Here is a 19,961-nt window from a genome sequence, read left to right on the forward strand (position 1 = left end):
AAAACCTCCCTTGAAAAAAAAAAAAAAGGGCAATTTTTACGAAAATTAACATAGTAGATGTGTGTAATATAATAACATGTAAATGGTGCAAACATCTTACTCATAATTCATATCCTACCCAATGTTCAGGGTGGGTGGAAAGTGAACTGTGGTGGATGAACAGTGTTTGTACACTTCTGCTAATTCTGAAAACAAAAATACATTTGCTCACATGACATCTGTCAGATGCCAAAGAAGCAGAAGCAGTTAACCTTTTGTATACTGCATAAACATTTAGAGAACACTCTTTGGGGAAAATATACAATATAATGGAATTTTATTCCTAAAATTTAAAAAAAAAAAAGAAAAATTGTAAAAAGTGGCATCTGTCAGATGATTGGATGAGCATCTGAGGGTTAACAAAATGTCTGCTGTACCTAAACATAATTACCTTGTTCCTACAGATTGGTTGATAAATGGTTTCTTTTTTATGAAAAAAGCATTCAAAGTACTCACTTTAAGAGTGGTTTGTTCTTTGATGTCATGCAAAGTACAATTAAATTATTTGAAAACAGGTTACATCATAAGATAAGATAAAAATTTTTTTTTTTAAATTAACAGTTTGTAATTAAAATTTTTCTATATACTTGTAAGTAATAAAAATATATATGCAATCACACAGTACTTTTATATAGCAAATATAATTTATGTTGTCAATTGTACTAATATTTACCACAGAGAAACTCATCATCACCATGAGGGCAGTGACGAAACCCATCACATAGCTGGTGTAATGGAAGACAGGAACTGCGATTATAGCATTTATACTGACCTGGGCAGTTGTAAGCATCTGTAGATAATAAATATAGAACAGAAAAAGCTAAGAACTTCTAATCATAGCATGGACATCAGAAGTAACAAAAGTTATTAATATTGTGATTACTATCATTATTATTACACCTGCCAGTTTAATAATAATGAAAAGGATGTGAAGGAGGAATGGAGGAGAGTGAATTATATTTATTTTAACAGAAATAATTAATTACATTTATTTTAATAAAAATAATTTATTCATTTAATGTAGTTTTCATTTTCAGCATTTTATTAAATTCTAACTTACCGCAATCCTCTTCATCTGCTCCACCAATACAGTCCCATTTTCCATCACATACATATCTTGTAGGAATGCAGTATGAATTTGGACACTTAATATAATCTTTAGGACACAAGAATTCTTCTACAGAAACAAAACAAAACAAATAACTATTTACTGACATCTTCAAAACCATTTTATGCAGGATTAGATAAAATTTCCTCCCAATATTAATTGATTTTTGTTTAATAAAAAGATGGACTTTTTATTCAGTACAGGCACTGAATTTTAGTTTCAAATTGGACAAATTACATTGCAATTTTCAAACTGAAAATTCTGAAATTGTTATTTAATTCCTTAGATATGATATGCTTACTTTTCTACAAATTTTATTTTCAGGGCCATTTAGCCCTTCATCTTTGGAGTTAAGAGACACTGTCTTTATCTTCTGCTACATATAAAAATTTAGTAAGGTTGGATAGGGGGAAGATTAATGTTTAGCCTGGGCAACTAGACCTTATTTTGTTTGAATATCGTGGCAGCTTTTCAGTTTTTTTTAAGCCTAGAAACAAAAAAATAATAATAATAAATCAACATTTTAAAATAACTGTTTGCTGCTTTTGCTTCAAATAAAAGTAGTAAAAAATTTTTTTTTCCCTCATAATTAGACAACAAACAATTTTTGGAGAATCTTAAGTTCACTTGATGGATTTTCTTTGCATAACAAAACATAGATTTATAACTGGTTCTCACTTCATTTTCCCATGTCTGTGAAAAAAAGACTAAATCTCCCAAAAACTTCCAAACCAATTTAACAAATATGCATGTTCACATTTCTAATCTCAGTGAAGTCTATTTCCATCTTTAAACCTCTACGCCCTACATATTTTTTCTAACAAAATCAAACTGTCAGCCGGCTAAGGTAAAGAAAGCCAACACGAGAACTACAACAAACTACAGGAAATTTACTGGATAAACTGGTTTGCTGCTACTACAGTTTCTCCCTGCATTCTCGGTAAACAGATGGTGTGCATTATCGGTAGTGGCAGTAGAAGTCGAGAACAATATATTGATTGGCATGTTGGTGTGACAGACAATGTAAATGATTAGTTTTTTCTCATTATTAAAAGCAGATTATTGGAGTTCATGAGTGTTTTCGCTATTAAAAAAACCATATTACTGATTTCTTTGTATGTTTTTAAGGTTAGGTTTTCTAACTTAACCTTAATGGTTAGGTTAGTTTATGCCACTATTTCAGGATGGATTCATTCAGGCTAGCGAAAAAAGGTTAGGTTATGTTACGCTGCAGTGCACACCCTGTTCTGAATTTTACCATATATGCATATCATAATGTCAATCAATCACCTAACGCTATGATGTTATTGTCTGTTGTGTTCATGCACCAATCAGTACATCATTTGTCATGCCTATGTGTCAATCAATTTATCGTTCTCGACTTCTACTGTTGCTACCAATAACATGCACTGTCTGTTTATCGAGGATGCAGGGAGAAACTGTGATAACGGCAAACCAGTTTGTCCAGTAAGTTTGCTGTGGTTCTTGTGTTGGGCTTCTTTGCCTTCGCCTGTCAGCCTCCTCAAGATAAATTCATTTCATTTGCCTCAATTAGTCATTATTTAATTCCTTCAATTTTTCTTACTTTTTTGATATCCTTTGTCATAGATTTTCTAATCTAGCATATTCTCTTTTTGATACCCTTTGGCTCAAAATCTCTTTACTGCATTCAGTCAAGCTCACCTGCTGTCTTTCTACTCCACAAATCACTTAGAATTTTTTTGGGATTTTTACTTTGTGTTGTCTAACTTCTCTAACTCTAACATAATATCATTTCCCATGGTGACTTCCAGCTGACTTCCGTTTTCCAAATGTACTAACCCAACTGATAAGTTGACGTTTTTGCCATAACTAATGACCTTAACAAACAGTTAATTTACCTAGTAAAATATGCTTGATATTCTAATATAACATAACCACTCCTTAACATTCTTTCTTTTCCTCAATAATATTCATTAGCTGTCCTTTATGTAAGGCCTCAGATCATAAGTTAATAATGATGTTCCCTTCTCCCACAGAGCTTTCCTCACACAGTCATTCATAGACACATTACAATAACATCAAACTGGATGACCTATATGATTTCTGTTTCATTTTTATTTACATGTACTACTGTTTTAAATCTCCTGGTACTAATACTTGTTTTAATCACATCACTTTTTTTTTTTTTTTTGTCCTCGCCTTTTCCCATTATTATATGGGGTCAGCGTTTTTATTGTTTTTTGGCATGCAATTTTTACGGCCGGATGCCCTTCCTGACGCCAACCCTCACCCTTTATCCAGGCTGGGAATATGCGGTGGTCATTCCCTGACCTGCCGTATCCTCCGTATTTGGTGGGTACGGGCTCAAACTCCGGTCTAATCAAGAAGCATGTGCTATGCACTACTGCTCCTGCCCACCTAGCTACAGAGGTGCCTTTAATCACATCACTACAATCATTTATTTCTCACCACCTTAAACTCTCATCCATTATCTAATATAATGATTCTCACAAGTGGTGTATGTGGAGCCATGATAGTACTTCAATATACCAATTAAAAAGATAATGTAAGCTTTAGATATCCTATCCCAATCGCAGACATTAAGGGTATTTAGTTTATCAAAAAGTTATTAGTATGATAATAATGAAAAACTTTGCTTTTCAAGACACAAGCAAAGCCTGTTACAACTGATCTGCATCCAAAATATCTGATTACAACTGATCTGCATCCAAAAGCTACACCTTTGCAAACAAATTACAAATTAATCCAAAGGCACCTCTGAAAAGTCCAAAACCAGGAAGTCTACCCCTTGTTAAAATGGAAGTTAGGTAAACTGGCCCTTGATAAGTTACTGCCTGCATCATCTGTACATCTTATTTCTATCTCTGGAGATGTGGCTATCCTCACTGAGCAAGCTAAAATATGGAATGAAGTGATGTGGTCTTAACCCATGTTTTTATAGGCATAATTTGCATAATGAAGTCCAGAGTATTGAACATACATTTAAAATTAAGAATATACAAAAGCCTTATTAGACCATTTGCAACATATGGGTGTGAAGCTTGGACATTAATGAGTAAAGTTGAGTAGTCATTGAGAGTGTTCGAGCATAGAATTTTATGAAACGTTTTTGGGCATGTACAAGACATTGATGGATCCTGGAGGATCAGAATGAGCCATGAACTTGACCATCTTATTCAGGGTGCAGACATCATCAGATTTTTGAAGAGCCAGTGACTTGCTTGGTTGGAACATTATGAGAATGGATGATAGCAGAACAACTAACAGTATAATGAAATGGACACCTACTGGGAGGAGGACAAGAGGAAGACCGTGGGAGGGGCTTATTTGTGGAACATCACCGAGAAGACTAAGACCCTGGGTTATAATGCCAGAAAAATGTGCATAATGTGCAGCCTTGTAAGATGGCAGATCGATTTCCATTGGATATTTGGAATTTGCATGCCAGGATGCCTTTATATCAAATATTCACCTCTGGCAACACTTCACAATAAAATATTTATGAAAAACATTTGTTTTGTTAATTTTCTCAATATCACTTTAGTAGTATTAATGATAACTTGCCCTAGTCGCACATGCCCTAATGAACACTTTCCATAATGGTGAAAAAATTCTGATGCAAGTCGGGTTACCTCCACTTGAATCCCATGAGAGCTTGAACCTTTCCAGAAGTGGAGGGGTTCAAGTGGAGAATCACAGTCATATTTAGAAATACTGTACATTCATCAAAAAATCAACCAATGTTTTATTTTCCTTACAAATTTCTTCCATCTTTAAAAGATTCATCGCTACTATTACCTGTTTACCGTTCATCACAAAACTATCATGCATCGTTCTTTACTCATAAATACACATTATAATGCCAACCAATGACTACACAGTACTTGTCATCTGTCGCATCCACCACCAATCATTTGTTGTTATTGTTATTTGATTTTTAGGAGCATTAGCAACTAAAGCCATATTGCTCCAGGGATATGCGGTGGTCATTCCCTGACCTTTCTGCATCCTCCGTATTTGGTGGTCACAGGCTCAAACCCCGGTCTAATCAAGAAGCGTGTGCTATGCACTGCTGCTGCTCCTGCCCACCTGGCTACGACCAATCATTTCATCATTTTCCACGCCTACCTGTCAATCAATATAGCCTTCTCGATTTCGGCTCCAGACCGATAACACCTACCATCTGTTTACTGAGCGAGCAGCGCTAGAGTCCAGTGTTGGAGCCAAATTTACTTGTCGAGATTTTTTTTTTTTGCTCAATACTTCAAGGTAGCATTGACAAAAAGTTTTATATTTTATGAGTAAGCTATGTAGTTCACTCATTATTATTATAAAATTTACAAAATTTAATTATTTTATTATTAAATTCCTTTCTACTAAATTGACAGTAAATTAGATAATGCTCATTATACAGATTTTTCATTATAGGCCAACTCATAAGATTGGATCTTTATTTTGTATCAGTAACAGACTTTAAAAACTCTCTGCCCTAAGAGCAGAGGCAAACTGGGTCAAAAATTCTTATCGGGGAAAACTTGTAGCGGCCTCATACTAGTGTTTATGGCCATATTGTTTATAGCCAAAATCACACCAGCCTTTGGCCCACAGGAGATTTCCCCAGTAAGTCTTATGGCCAATCTGTCTCTGCCTAAGAGTAGAATATATGGCATTAATATAGCCTCGCAAGATAGTTTAGTGCCCAATTACTAATCTCAGCACATTCTGAAATGAATATAAGTGTTCTACACAAGCGTAGAATGGTCCATTAATACTTATAACCAGTGCTTTTTTTGTAAAAAAAAAAATAGGTGCCAGTACTCATTTTTTGCTATCAGGAAAAATTGAAAATTAAAAGGATATGAAAAGTACAGTACTCTAAAAAATTATTTCCTGATATTGTTACTTAGTAGTATGTTTTTGAAATAAAAACAACAAATTAAGTATATTAACACACAGTTTATTAAGCATAAATTTATTACTCGAGTATATAAAAAATAAGTAAATGTTTAAAAAATAAGTAACAAGTAAAAAATAAGTAAAAATAATTTCATAATAAAGTTTTTATAGAATAATCCAAATTTTTATTGAGTTCTCATCCAGCCCACTATGCCGACTTCTTTTCATCTATTTATGTGTGTTGCTGAATGATGTTTCTGAAACAGCCACGAATTGATATATTTGCTGGATCGAAGTGTGTCAGCGGTGGGCCTACAATTTTAATTAAGAAATAGTAGTAAAGAATTTGTTTTTGTCATTAATGAAGCTCTGGTTGGGCTGACGAGCAGATTCATTTGTGAAAATCCTTGTTCACATTCACTTGATGAAGTTGGTATCATACTCAGAGCGTTCATCAAATGCTCTTCAATTTTTCCAAAAACCATCTTTTCGATTAGGTATACCCGAAATGGACGAATTGTATCTCTTTCATTTAACTGAAGCCTAATTGACAATTTTCTAAATTCATTCTCACCAAATACCAACATTTCATGTTTAGAAGGTTTAATACCTTCGTTGTCCTCATTTTCCTTCTCCGGTCATCGATATTGTCACTAGTTCTTGAATTTGAATTTTTTTTTTTTTTTTGAAACTCTCCAAAATGTCGGCGTCATTCGGATATTCAGCTACTGTGACCATGTAAACAGACATAGGGAAAATTTACAGAAAAATGTGAATAATGCACTTCCGTAAAACAACAGATGATTATTTGTCGAGATAAAAGAAAACCACTCTCCCCTAATTCTTGAACAGGGCGCTTACAGTTGATTCCCAGCAATGTCCAACCTACGGCCCATGCAGAAAGTGAATTAAAACAGCATTTTAAAATTTGATAATTAATAGAAAATTCTCATTAAGTGAGCATTTAAAGGTAAAAGTAAGGTATTTTTTGAAAAAAAAAAAAAAAAGAAAGAAAGAAAAGAAAGTCATATTTTTATAATTTTAATAAAATCAAAAAAAAAAAAAATAAATTAGTAACATAGATTTGTTACACATAAAAGTATTTGGAATTTGCATTTTTTATATATAACCTGAAAATAAAAAAATGGTAATATGAAAACAGAAACTTCCTTTTACATGTAACAAGATAAGGAAAAAAATGAAACACACTAATTTTTCTCGAATCACTCGGTGCAGCCCCCGAAATAATTCTAACTTTGAATATGTCCCTTGTATGAGAAATGGTTAGACACCACTGCAGTAGAATGTGAACCAGAGCCCATTGCGAATGCCCCTAGATCTGCTCACTGTTGACCAGCACGACTTCTCGTATGTGGGACAGGTGGTCAGATAGGTTTTACCCGGTACCACTAAGTAGTAGAATGGTAATCCCTTTAGCTCTCTGAATTCTTGCTTAGCAGCAACACTAATTTCCTAAATTGCCTGAAGGCCAGAAGTGCAAATAGTGTATATGCAGTTATGTCTCTCCTAAGCCATTCGTCATATGAAAATTTTCTTTGCTTAACTGAAACTATTTTAAATGTAATTTCCAAGGGGATTCAAAAAAATTTGCTATAAAAGGAGATATATAGAAGATATCTTAACAACAAACAGTGAGATGCAAATTTAGTTAAATAACTTTAAGTTTATTTGAAAAGTAGGTAAACATGCAAAAAAATTTAGGGAATATTACAAATTTCAAAGTGTACAGAATCCAAATGTCACATCACTGTTAATAAAGATTCCGGTACACCATACTGTTGTGTACCATCTCAAAAAAAGGACCGCTTATAACAATAGTACTAAATAATATTAATTTTCATTTTTAGAAGCCTCAGTTTCCTTCTGTTCCAGTGACAGAAAGATACTATCACAATCTTAATTCTAAAAGAATTACTTACCACAATTGCGTAAATGGGTAACATCCCTACAACCACGGTGATAGCCATACTGATCAAACTCATACAGACAGCGGGAAGTTATATTAACATAATGGCCAGTGTGGCATCGAATATAATTAGTAGTATTGATACAGCTGTCTTTTGAAATTACTAAAACAAGAAAAGAAAAAATGTATATATTCATTTGGAGAAATAAGTTTCGTGGATTGGCATAACATAAAATGAAAGAGAAGTGCCTATTGAGAAGCAGTAACACAAATAATCACTAAATTTTTTGGCAATGAGTTTGACAAGAGGAAGTCGATAATTTTTCAAATAAAATCAATTTACATTCATTTCACAATTACACCAATCACATTTTTAGATTAAAGCAAGGAGGGGAACAACTTCTCCATTGAAAAAAATAATAATAATAAAAAAAGCAATTTATTGTCCAAAATTTTAATTTAGAAATTGTAAACTCTAAATGGTAACAGTCCAATTTTAACATCGAAATCAAAAATTTCAGCTTAGATATGACAAAAAAGATCCATGCAACAAATATCTTAAGCCTAAAATTCAGCAGTAGATCCTAGTTCTTTTTAATTGAATTGTCCTGCATATATATATATACACCAGTTAAGCCAGTCAGGTGTTTACACACAAAATTACTCTGTGAAAAAAATTTAGCATTAGTAGAGGCATTTGATGCAAGAAAGCAAGCTTATGCAGTATCAGCCAAAAAAAAAAAAAAAAAAAAAAACCCCACTTCCACTTCACCCCTCTGTTCGTTCGAAATACCTGTCCAGCTGAGCCTTAAACTTATTTAGGCTATCAACTTCCACGACAAGGGATGGAAGTCTGTTCCACCAACCAACCACCCGCTGGCTAAAGGCAAATTTCCGCACGTCTATCCTACATCTGTCTTTCCTCAATTTGAATTTATGCCCTCTCAGGTGATTATTCTGAGCGAGAGAATAATTTAGTTCAAAAACTGTCTATATTTAGGAAGATACAGGAAGTTTAGTTATTTACTTTGAACCAAAAATTTCTGCACAAAGTTGAACTTATGAGGTGTGGCATGACCACTGTCAAGTTACTTCTTTGTCTCTACAAGGAAAATTCCTGTACATCATCACATTATACCAGGGGTTCTCAACGGGGCAAAAACTGGTTTTTGGGGACAAAAAAATTATGGATATTACAATGATTTGTGGCCTTAGAAAGTTCAACCCTACCAGATGACATCTTATTCCTTAATATTTAATTTCCCTCACTGGGTTTTCTTTTCCCCTGATCCAACTAATTTTAACATAAAAAAAAAAAAGTAAAGTGCAGCCATTATCAACCCACTGCAGGATGGAAGCCTCCTCAACAATTCATGCTGAGGGAAATGGACCATAATCTGCCACGCTGGTCCAGTGTGGGTTGGCAGATCGACCGTATTCAGCAGTCAGGGGCTTGAACCCCGGTCTACTCAAAGAGCGTGTGCTACTGCACTCCCGCTCCTGACCACTTGGCTACGGAGGCCGTTATTTTTAACATATAGGTATATTATATTAGGAGTGAGTGAGAAATTTTGATATAAGGAAGATAGTGGGCGTGATTTGATTCTACTATCTTTGCTTTTCATAGGCATTAAATGCCTAGGTGCTTTCAGGGGTAATGTCTCTACAATCCTTGGCATTTGTGCCTTTCCAACACCTGTGACCTTGGTGGTGGTGGCATGGCAGACGTGGGTTATTTATTTATACTTTTGGTCAATATTTTTATTGGTCAATATATGGGGCATGGATGGGATAAGGTAATGTTTCAATTTATTGTTTCTACTTTCTAAGTGACAATTAGTATTGATTTATTGTTTCCTTATGGAAATTGTTTATTTTCGATCCACAGTGCTTTTGTGACTGACATGGGATATGAGAGTTAAATAAAAATAGTTTATATTTTATTATTTAATTCTTTGTAGTTATTCAACCTATCATCAATCATGTCAAGTGCTGAAAAGAAAAAGTGTCGACAGTATCTGGATGAATATCTAGCTTATGGTTTTATTGAAAGGCCATTCGACTCATGAGAGCCCATGTGTCTTTTGTGTAATAGTTCTTTTTCAAATGAGGCTATAAAACCATCAAGACTTTTAGATCACTTAAAACGGAAACATCCTGATAAAGTTGGTAAACATATCAAATATTTTAAAAATTTAAAACAGAATTTTGAGCAACATAACACCGTTACTTCCTTATTTAAGAAGAACACACAAACATATGATGATGGAATGATTGTGTCTTATAAAATTACAGAAATCATTGCAAAAATTGGTAGTGCTCATAAAGTTGCTGAGCTGTATACGACCCACATTAGAGACTGTAATTTCAACAGTAATGCATCAAAATCCTTCCAATAATTTAAAAGCATTGCCATTTATCAACGATTCAATTCGAAGACAAATTGATGATATGTCAGTTAAAATTGAAGAGCAGCTAATTGGCAAACGTTATTTTGCTGATGATTGTAAATTGCAAGCAGGGATGTTGTTTGTAAAATCTTTAGAAACTGACTGTACTGGAGCATCCATTTTTGCTGCTGTAATAACATGCTTTGATGAAAAACAAGTACTGTTGGATAATTTGGTATCTGTGCCACTGATGGTGCTACCTTCACGGTTGGAAGACATAAAGGTTTTATAGCCCACCTAGAGAAAATATGTTCTGAAGTTCTTGCAATACACTGCATTGTGCACCGATATCATCTAGTTGCAAAAAACATTAGTCCAGTTCTTTTTCACTCTCTTGATATGAACTAAGGAGACATGTGACAGAGAAGAAAATCCATGGGATTCATATAAATTAACAGGTGACACAGAAGCCTATGGTAGATATAAGCTTGTCTGTAATCAAGTAACAAGGATGTTAGGCAGGCAAAGGCAGATTACCAGAAATCTTTGGCAAAGGATGCAAAGAAAAACAGCAGAGTTCTTTACTTATGTAAATTCTAGAAGAATGGGGATGAATCAGATTGGTCCACAGGATATTGATGGTTCAACTGTTGATGATCCTGCTCAGGTAGCTAGAAACTGAATGAGTATTTTGCATCTAAATTTACACATGAGGAGTTATTCAGGGAGGGTAATGCCAGAGCTGTATTAAACTCTGACAGTGAGCTAAATGATTTTGTAATAACTGAGAGTAAAATGGAGGAAAAATTATTGAAGATAAACCCAAGAAAGGCACCTGGGGTGGATGGGATCTATCCAGTTATATTAAAGGAAGTAAGCAAACCCTTAGCCATAATTATAAGAGCTTCTTTGGACTCGGGAGAGGTCCCCATGGAATGGAATGTGCAAATGTATCACCAATTCACAAAGGAGGATCAAAGGGTGACACAAGTATTTACAGACCTGTTAGTTTAACTTCTGTTTCATGGAAATTAATGAAGGCACTGGTCAATGAAGCACTGCAGGATCATACAGACAAGACTTTAATTACAGTTCAGATGCAGCATGGGTTTGTTAAGGGGAAGTGTTGTCTGACCAATTTGATTGGATATTATGATGTGGTCACAAAGGAACTGGATGCAAAGGATAATTTTGATATCATATACTTGGATTTTAGGAAGGCTTTTGATACTGTTGCACATGGAAGACTGCTGTACAAATTGGAGCAGTGTGGCATGGGGGCAAATTGCTGCTATGGATAAAGGGATGGTTGCGTGGGAGAAGACAGAGAGTGGTAATCAATGGACTGCTCTTCGTGGACTAATGTTATTAGTGTACAGTGTTGGGTCCATTGTTGTTTTCTGTATTTATTAATGATATTGATGATGGTATATCAGGCATAATGTCTAAGTTTGCAGACAATAGGAAGGTTGGCAGGGTTGTTAATGACACTATGCTACCTCACAAGGATCTAGAAAAGTTGAGTAGATGGGCTAAGAGGTGGCAACTGAAGTTTAACATTGACAAATGTAAAGTACTGCATATGGATAGCATTAATCCCAGAGTAATGTATCAACTGTGTGGTACTACACTCAGGGTGGTAGAGAATGAAAAGGACCTAGGGTAATCGCACAGTCAGATAAGAAATTTTCTGAGCAGTGCAGACATTCTGCAAGAGTAGTTCATGGTGTCTTGTCAATGATATACAGGAATTTTTCTAACAGGGATAATGAGGTGATTATCCCCTTGTATAAGGCAATGGTCAGGATACACCTTGAGTCTTGTATACAGGTCTGGAGGCCTCATTTTAGGAAGGATGTAGAGCTGCTGGAACAAGTACAGAGAAGGGCAACAAGATCAGTGGGTGGAACAAAGGGTTGCTTTTATGAAGAAAGGCTTAAGTTTTGCAAATTACAGTGTCTAGAGAGTATTACCTGCAAGGTGATCTGACTGAGGTGTATAAGGCCTTGAATGGTTTGAGCAAGCTCAATGCTGATTGGTTTCTTCCTCTTGCCCAGATTGAGGGGACAATCTTGACCTGAGGGGACATAAATTCAAATTGAGGAAAGACAGTTGTAGAATTGATGTGCGCAAATTTTCCTTTAGGCAGCGGGTGGTTGATTTCTGGAAAAACGTCCATCTGTTGTTGTAGAAGCTTAAATAAATAATAAATTAAGGCAGAACTAGACAAACATTTGGAGCGAATGGATGGGTGAAATGGGAAGGTTTTTTTTTTTTTTTTGGCTGATGCTGTATAAGCTTGCTCTCTTGCATCATATGCCTCTACTAATGCTAATGCTAATTATGTTAACTAAAGCATACATATACATACAACAGTATAATACTGAACACAGAACTATGCACATCTGATTCTTGTTTTAAAATATTTACCTTGTTCAAAGCATTCTAGTGGTCCAATCTGATGGTATACAGACTGCCCAGTTCTGAATATATTACCAAGCCTAACCTGCAGTTGAATTATAAAATGTCAACTTCATTTTCTTCATTAAATTATATTTTACAAAATAACCAGTCAATAATGTTCAACAAAATAAACAGAAAATAAAATATATATATTTTTGAATTAATCTGATTAGGTACAATAAACATTCAGAAACATTTAAAGTAATCAACAGTTATGAGCCCCTGAACCATTTATAGGACAGAAACATGAATACTAAGTGAGGAGACTAATTAGGAAGGAAGTTATTTCTGCATAAATTAGATATATAGTTAGCCAACCAATGAATATATTAATTTACGAGATTAAGTTTTACTTATACCAGATCCAAACAACATCCTACAAGCTGCAATTTATTGAAATAAAATAATTTGGATCTGGTAAAGGCAGAGATTTTCATCTATAAATAAACAACTTTCATATATATGAACATAATCAAAATCATATTTTGAAATAAATTCCTAGTGACCCAAAGAATTTGTTTTGATGTCCATCATAGGCTTATTTTACTATTCGCATTAGCATTAGCATTAGTAAAGGCATACGATGCAAGAAAGCAAGCTTAGGCAGCATCTGCTAAAGAAAGAAAAAAACCCTCCAATTTCATCCCTCCATTCGTTCCAAATGCCTGTCCATCTCAGCCTTAAATTTATTAAAGCTATCAACTTCCACAACAAAAGATGGAAGTCTGTTCCACCAATCAACTACCCACTGGCTAAAGGCAAATTTCCATACATCTATTCTACAAATGTCTTTCCTCAGTTTGAATCTGTGCTCCCTCAGGTTCTTAATCTGAGCAAAGGAGGAATCCCATCAGCATTCAGCTTGCTCAACCCATTCAAGGCCATATATGCCTCAATCAGATCACCTTGCAGGTTCCTACTCTCCAGGCACTGCAATTTGTAGAACTTAAGCCTTTCTTGGTATGAGCACCCCTTTGTTTTTCTCACCAATCTTGTTGCCCTTCTTTATGCTCATTCTAGCAACTCTACATCCTTCCTAAAATGAGGCCTCCAGACCTGTACACAGTGCTGTAGGTGTGACCTGACCACTGCCTTGTATAACGGGATAATCACCTCCCTGTACCTGCTAGCAAAATTCCTATATATCATTGACAAGACTCCATGACCTGCCCAGGCAGCCCATCTGCACTGCTCAGCAAACTTCATATTTGACTGCACAATTACCCCCAGGTCTTTTTCACTTTCCACTTCCCTGAGTGTAGCACACAGTTGGTATGTTTCTCTTAGGTTATTGCTACCCATATGCAGTACTTTGAATTTGTCAATGGTAAACTTCATTTGCCACTTCTCAGCCCTTTTCCCAACTTATCTAGATCCAGTTGGAGTAGCATACTGTCTTTATTGTCGTTAACAACCCTGCCAATCTTTGTATCATCTGCAAACTTGGACATTAAACCTGATATACCTTCATCAATATCACTGATAAATATACAAAACAACAATGGGCCCAATACCGAACCCTTGGGAACTCCACTAATAACATTTGTCTGTGAAGAGCAGTGTCCATTGATTACCACTTTCTCTATCGTCTTCCACTCAACCATCCCTTTATCCATTGTAGCTGTTATTTTGGTTTTTAGGAGCATTAGCAACAAAGGCCATATTGCTCCGGGCATATGCGGTGGTCATTCCCTGACCTTTCCGCATCCTCCGTATTTGGTGGTCATGGACTCAAACCCCAGTTTAATCAAGAAGCGTGTGCTACGCACTGCTGCTCTTGCCCACCTGGCTACGGAGGCGCCATCCATTGTAGCAACTTACCCTTAATGCCATATCTCTCCAATCTGTACAGCAGTCTTCCATGTGCAACAGTATCAAAAGCTTTCCTGAAATCCAAGCATATGATATCAAAATTATTTTTGGCATTCAGTTCCTTTGTGACCACATCATAGTATCCAATCAAATTGGTCAGACAAGACCTCCCTTTAACAAACCCACGCGGTGTCTTAACTATTACTTCAGTCTTGTCTAGATGATCCTGCAATGCTTCTTTAACCAGTGATTCTATTATTTTCTCCATAACACAAGTTAAACTAACAGGTGTATAGTTACTTGTGTCACTTTTTGAAGCCCGTTTGTGAATTGGTGATACATTTGCACACCTCCAGTCCATGGGGACCTCCCCTGAGTCTAAGGAAGCTCTTATAATTATGACTAAGGGTTTGCTTAGTTCCTTTGCTGCCTCCTTTAATATAACTGGATAGATCTCATCCACCCCACGTGCCGTTCTTATGTTTAACTTCAACAATTGCTCCTCCACTTTGCTCTCAGTTATTACAAAATCACTTAGCTCCCTATTAGAGTTTGATAAACTTCTGCACTCCCCTCATTGAATAACTCCAGTCCATGGGGACCTCCCCTGAGTCTAAGGAAGCTCTCATAATTATGGCTAAGGGTTTGCTTAGTTCCTTTGCTGCCTCCTTTAATATAACTGGATAGATCTCATCCACCCCAGGTGCCGTTCTTATGTTTAACTTCAACAATTGCTCCTCCACTTTGCTCTCAGTTATTACAAAATCACTTAGCTCCCTATTAGAGTTTAATAAACTTCTGCACTACCCTCATTGAATAACTCCACATGTATGAATGTAGATGCAAAGTACTCATTCAGTTTATCAGCCACCTGAGCATGATCATCAATAGTCAACCCATCTATGTTAAGTGGTCCAATCTGATTCATCCCTTTCCTTCTAAAGTTTAATAAGTAAAGAACTCTTTGCTGTTTTTATTTGCATCCTTTGCCAAAGATTTCTCATAATCTGCCTTTGCCTGCCTAACCTCCTTTGTGACTTGATTACAGACTAGTTTATATCTGCCATAGGCTTCTATGTCACCTGATACTTTATATGCATCCCATACATTTTTATTCTCTGCCACGAGCCTCATTAATTCATCTGACATCCATTTAGGCTTAAACCTTGAACAGTGTTTCTTAGTTGGAATGAAAAGCCTAGTAGCCTCCAAAATTAAGTCCCTGAAGGCTTCCCATTTATTCTTCTCTTTCTTGGTGATTCCCTTCTACTTTTGACTCTCTCTCTCTCTCTCTCTCTCTCTCTCTCTCTCTCTCTCTCTCTCTCTCTCTCTCTCTCTCTCTCTCTCTCGGGGTTACTTGGGAACCTTTTTTTTTCCTGGTGCAGCATAAGCCTCGGGCTTCATTGCATCATATGGATATTAATAATAATAATAATAAAATAATAATAATAATAATCAGTTGATCCCACTGTACAGTATTTAAAAACTGTCTGAGACCCCTGTAGTCACCTTTACGAAAGCAAAAGCCCTTCCCTTTAAACCTGTTGTTTCTTTAGTAGGAAGGCTTAAGAAATAAAAAAAAGAATTTTTAATCCAGCAGTGGTGGTAGGGCTTAATTGGCCCACCTGAGAAATATCATAGAAGCATTAATCAGCAATGCAGGATTAGAGAACTGTTCCCTCTGCCTACCTTCCTAAATACAAGGAGCATTCAAAAAGTTTGTATTCTAACAGCGCCTCCGTAGCCAGGTGGGCAGGAGCAGTAGTGCACAGCACACGCTTCTTGATTAGACCGGGGTTTGAGCCCGTACCCACCAAATACAGAGGATGTGGCAGGTCACTGAATGACCACTGCATATTCCCAGCCCGGATAAAGGGTGAGGGTTGGTGTCAGGAAAGGCATCCGGCCGTAAAAATTGCATGCCAAAACAATAAAAATGCCGACCCCATATAATAATGGGAAAAGGCGAGGATAAAAAAAAAAAAAAAAAAAAAAAAAAATTCAAAAAGTTTGTATTCTAACCTACTTCAAGTGAATATGATTATGCAATATTCTTTCAGCAGGCAGTATGTCTTCTTGTGCGTCACTGTACCAAATCTCAGTTTAACAGACCCAATTCGGTTTTTTTTTGCAGGTGATTTTGCAAACTAAGTAGTAAAAAATTTTCAGCTAAGGTAAAGAAAGCCAACACAAGAATGATAAGAAAAGTCGGATAGCTTATACGGAAAATTAGTTTCCCGACACCGGCCTCTAGTGCTGCTCGGTCAGTAAACAGACGGTAGGTGGTATCGGGCTGGAGCCGAAATTGAGAAGGATATATTAATTGACAGGTAGGCGTGGCAAACGATGAAATGATTGGTGGTGGGCATGACAGATGACAAGTTACTGTGTAGTCACTGGTTGGCATTATAATGTGTATTTATGAGTAAAGAACAGTGCATAATAGTTTTGTGATGAATGGTAAAGAGGTAATAGTAGCGATGAATCTTTTAAAGATGGAAGAAATTTGTAAGGAAAATAAAACGTTTGGTTGATTTTTTGATGAAAACTAAATTAATAAAAGTTTCATTCTGTTCATTTTTATGTTCTTCATTATGTTTTTTTCTCATTATTAAATGCAGATTTTTGGAGTTCATGAGTGTTTTTACTATATTGTTAATTTAGGTTTGGTTACGAAAAAGGAAAAGGGTTCTTTATTTTTCGTAACCTGACCTTAAATGGTAGATTAGGAAATAATAGAAAAGGTTTCCTTATATTTCGTGACCTAACCTTAAACATTAGGTTAGGAAATAATAGGAAAAGAAAGAAAGATTCTTTATATATATATATATATAGTATTAGCATTAGCATTAGTAGAGGCATTTGATGCAAGAAAGCAAGCTTATGCAGCATCAGCCAAAAAAAAAAAAAAAAAAACCACTTCCACTTCACCCCTCTGTTCGTTCAAAATACCTGTCCAGCTGAGCCTTAAACTTATTTAGGCTATCAACCTCCACCACAAGGGATGGAAGTCTGTTCCACCAACCAACCACCCGCTGGCTAAAGGCAAATTTCCGCACATCTATCCTACATCTGTCTTTCCTCAATTTGAATTTATGCCCTCTCAGGTGATTATTCTGAGCTAGAGGAAGAATCCCATCAGCATTGAGCATGCTTAAACCATTCAAGGCTTTATACACCTCTATCAGATCACCTCGCTGGTGCCTAGTCTCCAGACACTGTAATTTGCAAAACTTAAGCCTTTCTTCGTAAGAGCACCCCTTTGTTCCATTCACTAATCTTGTTGCCCTTCTCTGTACTCGTTCCAGCAGCTCTACATCCTTCTTGAAATGAGGCCTCCAGACCTGTATACAGTACTCTAGGTGTGGCCTGACCATCGCCTTATACAATGGAATAATCACCTCCTTATCCCTGCTGGAAAAATTCCTGTATATCATTGACAATACTCCATGAGCTACTCTTGCAGCCCGTCTGCACTGCTCAGAGAACTTCATATCTGCCTGCACAACCACCCCCAAGTCCCTTTCATTCTAGTGAATAGCTATTGACTATATATATATATAGTGAATAGCTATTGACGTTATGATACATGTGTATCCGCATGAATGTCTTTAAAAATAAAAGTACAGTAATAAAAGATTAATATTTTGTTAATAAACAATTCATGTGCTAGTCCACCCATGATTCTAAAAAAAAGGTTAGGTTACCTCCTCCATTTCGGGAGGAGTTCAAGCTCCCAATATATATATACATTATGGAAAGCAAGGCATTTAGGGCAAGTTACCATTAGTGCTGAGTGCTACTAAAGTGATACTAAACCGATATTATTGTGTGTTGTCTTCGTGCACCAATCAGCACATCGTTTGCCATGCCTACCTGTCAATCAATATATCATTCTCGACTTTGCTCCACACCAATAACACCTACTGTCTGTTTACCAAGCGAGCAGCACTAGAGTGCCATATCGGGGAAACTAATTTTCCGTGTAAGTTATCTGATGTTTCTCATCGTTCTCGTGTTGGCTTTCTTTACCTTCGCCCAATTTTCAAATTGGAGAAAAAAGAACTATGGGCAGTGATAAAATACCTGTCTTTGAAATGAATATTCCCACAGGAGGTTCATGCTTATATGGCGCAAACACTGAAGGACAAGACTCCTGCATATTCCACAGTTGTGAAGTCACACAGAGAATATCATCATGGCAAAGAATCGTGTGATGATGCAGTTCATTCCGGATGACCTTCCACATCCATCATTGAGGAAAACATCAACTGTTTGCTTGACCTAGTGACAGAAGACAGACAAATGACTATTAGGTGTATAGCTGAGTCTGTAGGCTTTCAATCAGCAGTTTCAATTCAATCCTGATGAAATCTTTGAAGACAACAAAGGTCAGTGCTTGATGGGTCCCAAAAATGTTCACAGATGAGAAAAAGGCATACCGTGAACAAATGTGCATCACTACCTTGAACATGCTTCGTCAGAATCCAAAAAATATCTGGTCCTCACTTATTACAATGGATGAAACATGGGTTCATCATTTTGACCCAGATGCCAAAAAAAAATGACTAATGTGCAAGCATCTGCATTCTCTACTTCCCACGAAGTTCTGTGTTGCTCCATCAGCTGGCAAGGTGAAACATCATTTTTCATCAGTTTTTTGGGTTTCAGAAGGCATCATTATGATTGACCATGTGGAAAGAGCACCACTGCCACTGGTGCATAATAAGGCAATTTTGTGAAGATGTCAAGGAAAAAGTGTGGAAAACTGCAAAAAGGTGTCTTGCTCCTTCATGACAATGCACCCAGTCACACCTCCCAGACTGTGATGACCACCTACAGACTGCAGGATTTTAGTTGCTTCAGCACCCACTCTATTCTCCAGATCTTGCCTCTAGTGACTTTTATTTGTTGCCAAGCTGAAGGATAACATCTGGAAGAGATATGACTATGACTCTGAAGTGGTCACAGCTGTGGAGGCATGGTTGGAGGACCAATATAATTTTTTTTTTTTTTTTTTCAATGGGATCAAGGCACTAGAGCATCAGTGAGAGAAGTGTATTACAGTGGCTGGTGACTATGTTTAAAAAGAAAATGGGAATCATAATGGTATGGCTTTCCTATATGTGTTAAAATACAAACTTTTTGAACCACCCTCGTAGAGACAAGATTTTACTCCCATGATTTTGGACGTGTTGTCTATGCAGAGTTATTAAGTGAAATGTGCTGAGAGATGAGGCACTATAATGTGTTACTATTTTTGCCTTCTGCTTTGTGCTGCTATTTTCATTTTGAGATGGGTATGCTGCTAATTTGTAACAAC

General features: G+C 36.2%; 1 protein-coding gene across 1 annotated transcript in view; it reads right to left on the reverse strand.

Moving 5' to 3' along the window:
• LOC150086701 (uncharacterized) overlaps positions 1-19,961 on the reverse strand; it is a 247,342-nt gene that overhangs the window by 52,045 nt on the left and 175,336 nt on the right. The window contains exons 27-30 of the mRNA XM_090372701.1: positions 12,794-12,869; positions 7,987-8,136; positions 1,100-1,216; positions 713-829 (exon numbers count right to left, since the gene is read on the reverse strand). Coding sequence (XP_090228827.1) covers positions 713-829; positions 1,100-1,216; positions 7,987-8,136; positions 12,794-12,869 — 460 coding nt within the window. The remainder of the gene's footprint in view (positions 1-712; positions 830-1,099; positions 1,217-7,986; positions 8,137-12,793; positions 12,870-19,961) is intronic.

Source organism: Mastigoproctus giganteus, chromosome 4 (genome assembly GCF_048544385.1).
Source record: "Mastigoproctus giganteus isolate SK-2022 chromosome 4, ASM4854438v1, whole genome shotgun sequence".
NCBI classification, from domain to species: Eukaryota; Metazoa; Arthropoda; class Arachnida; order Uropygi; family Thelyphonidae; genus Mastigoproctus; species Mastigoproctus giganteus.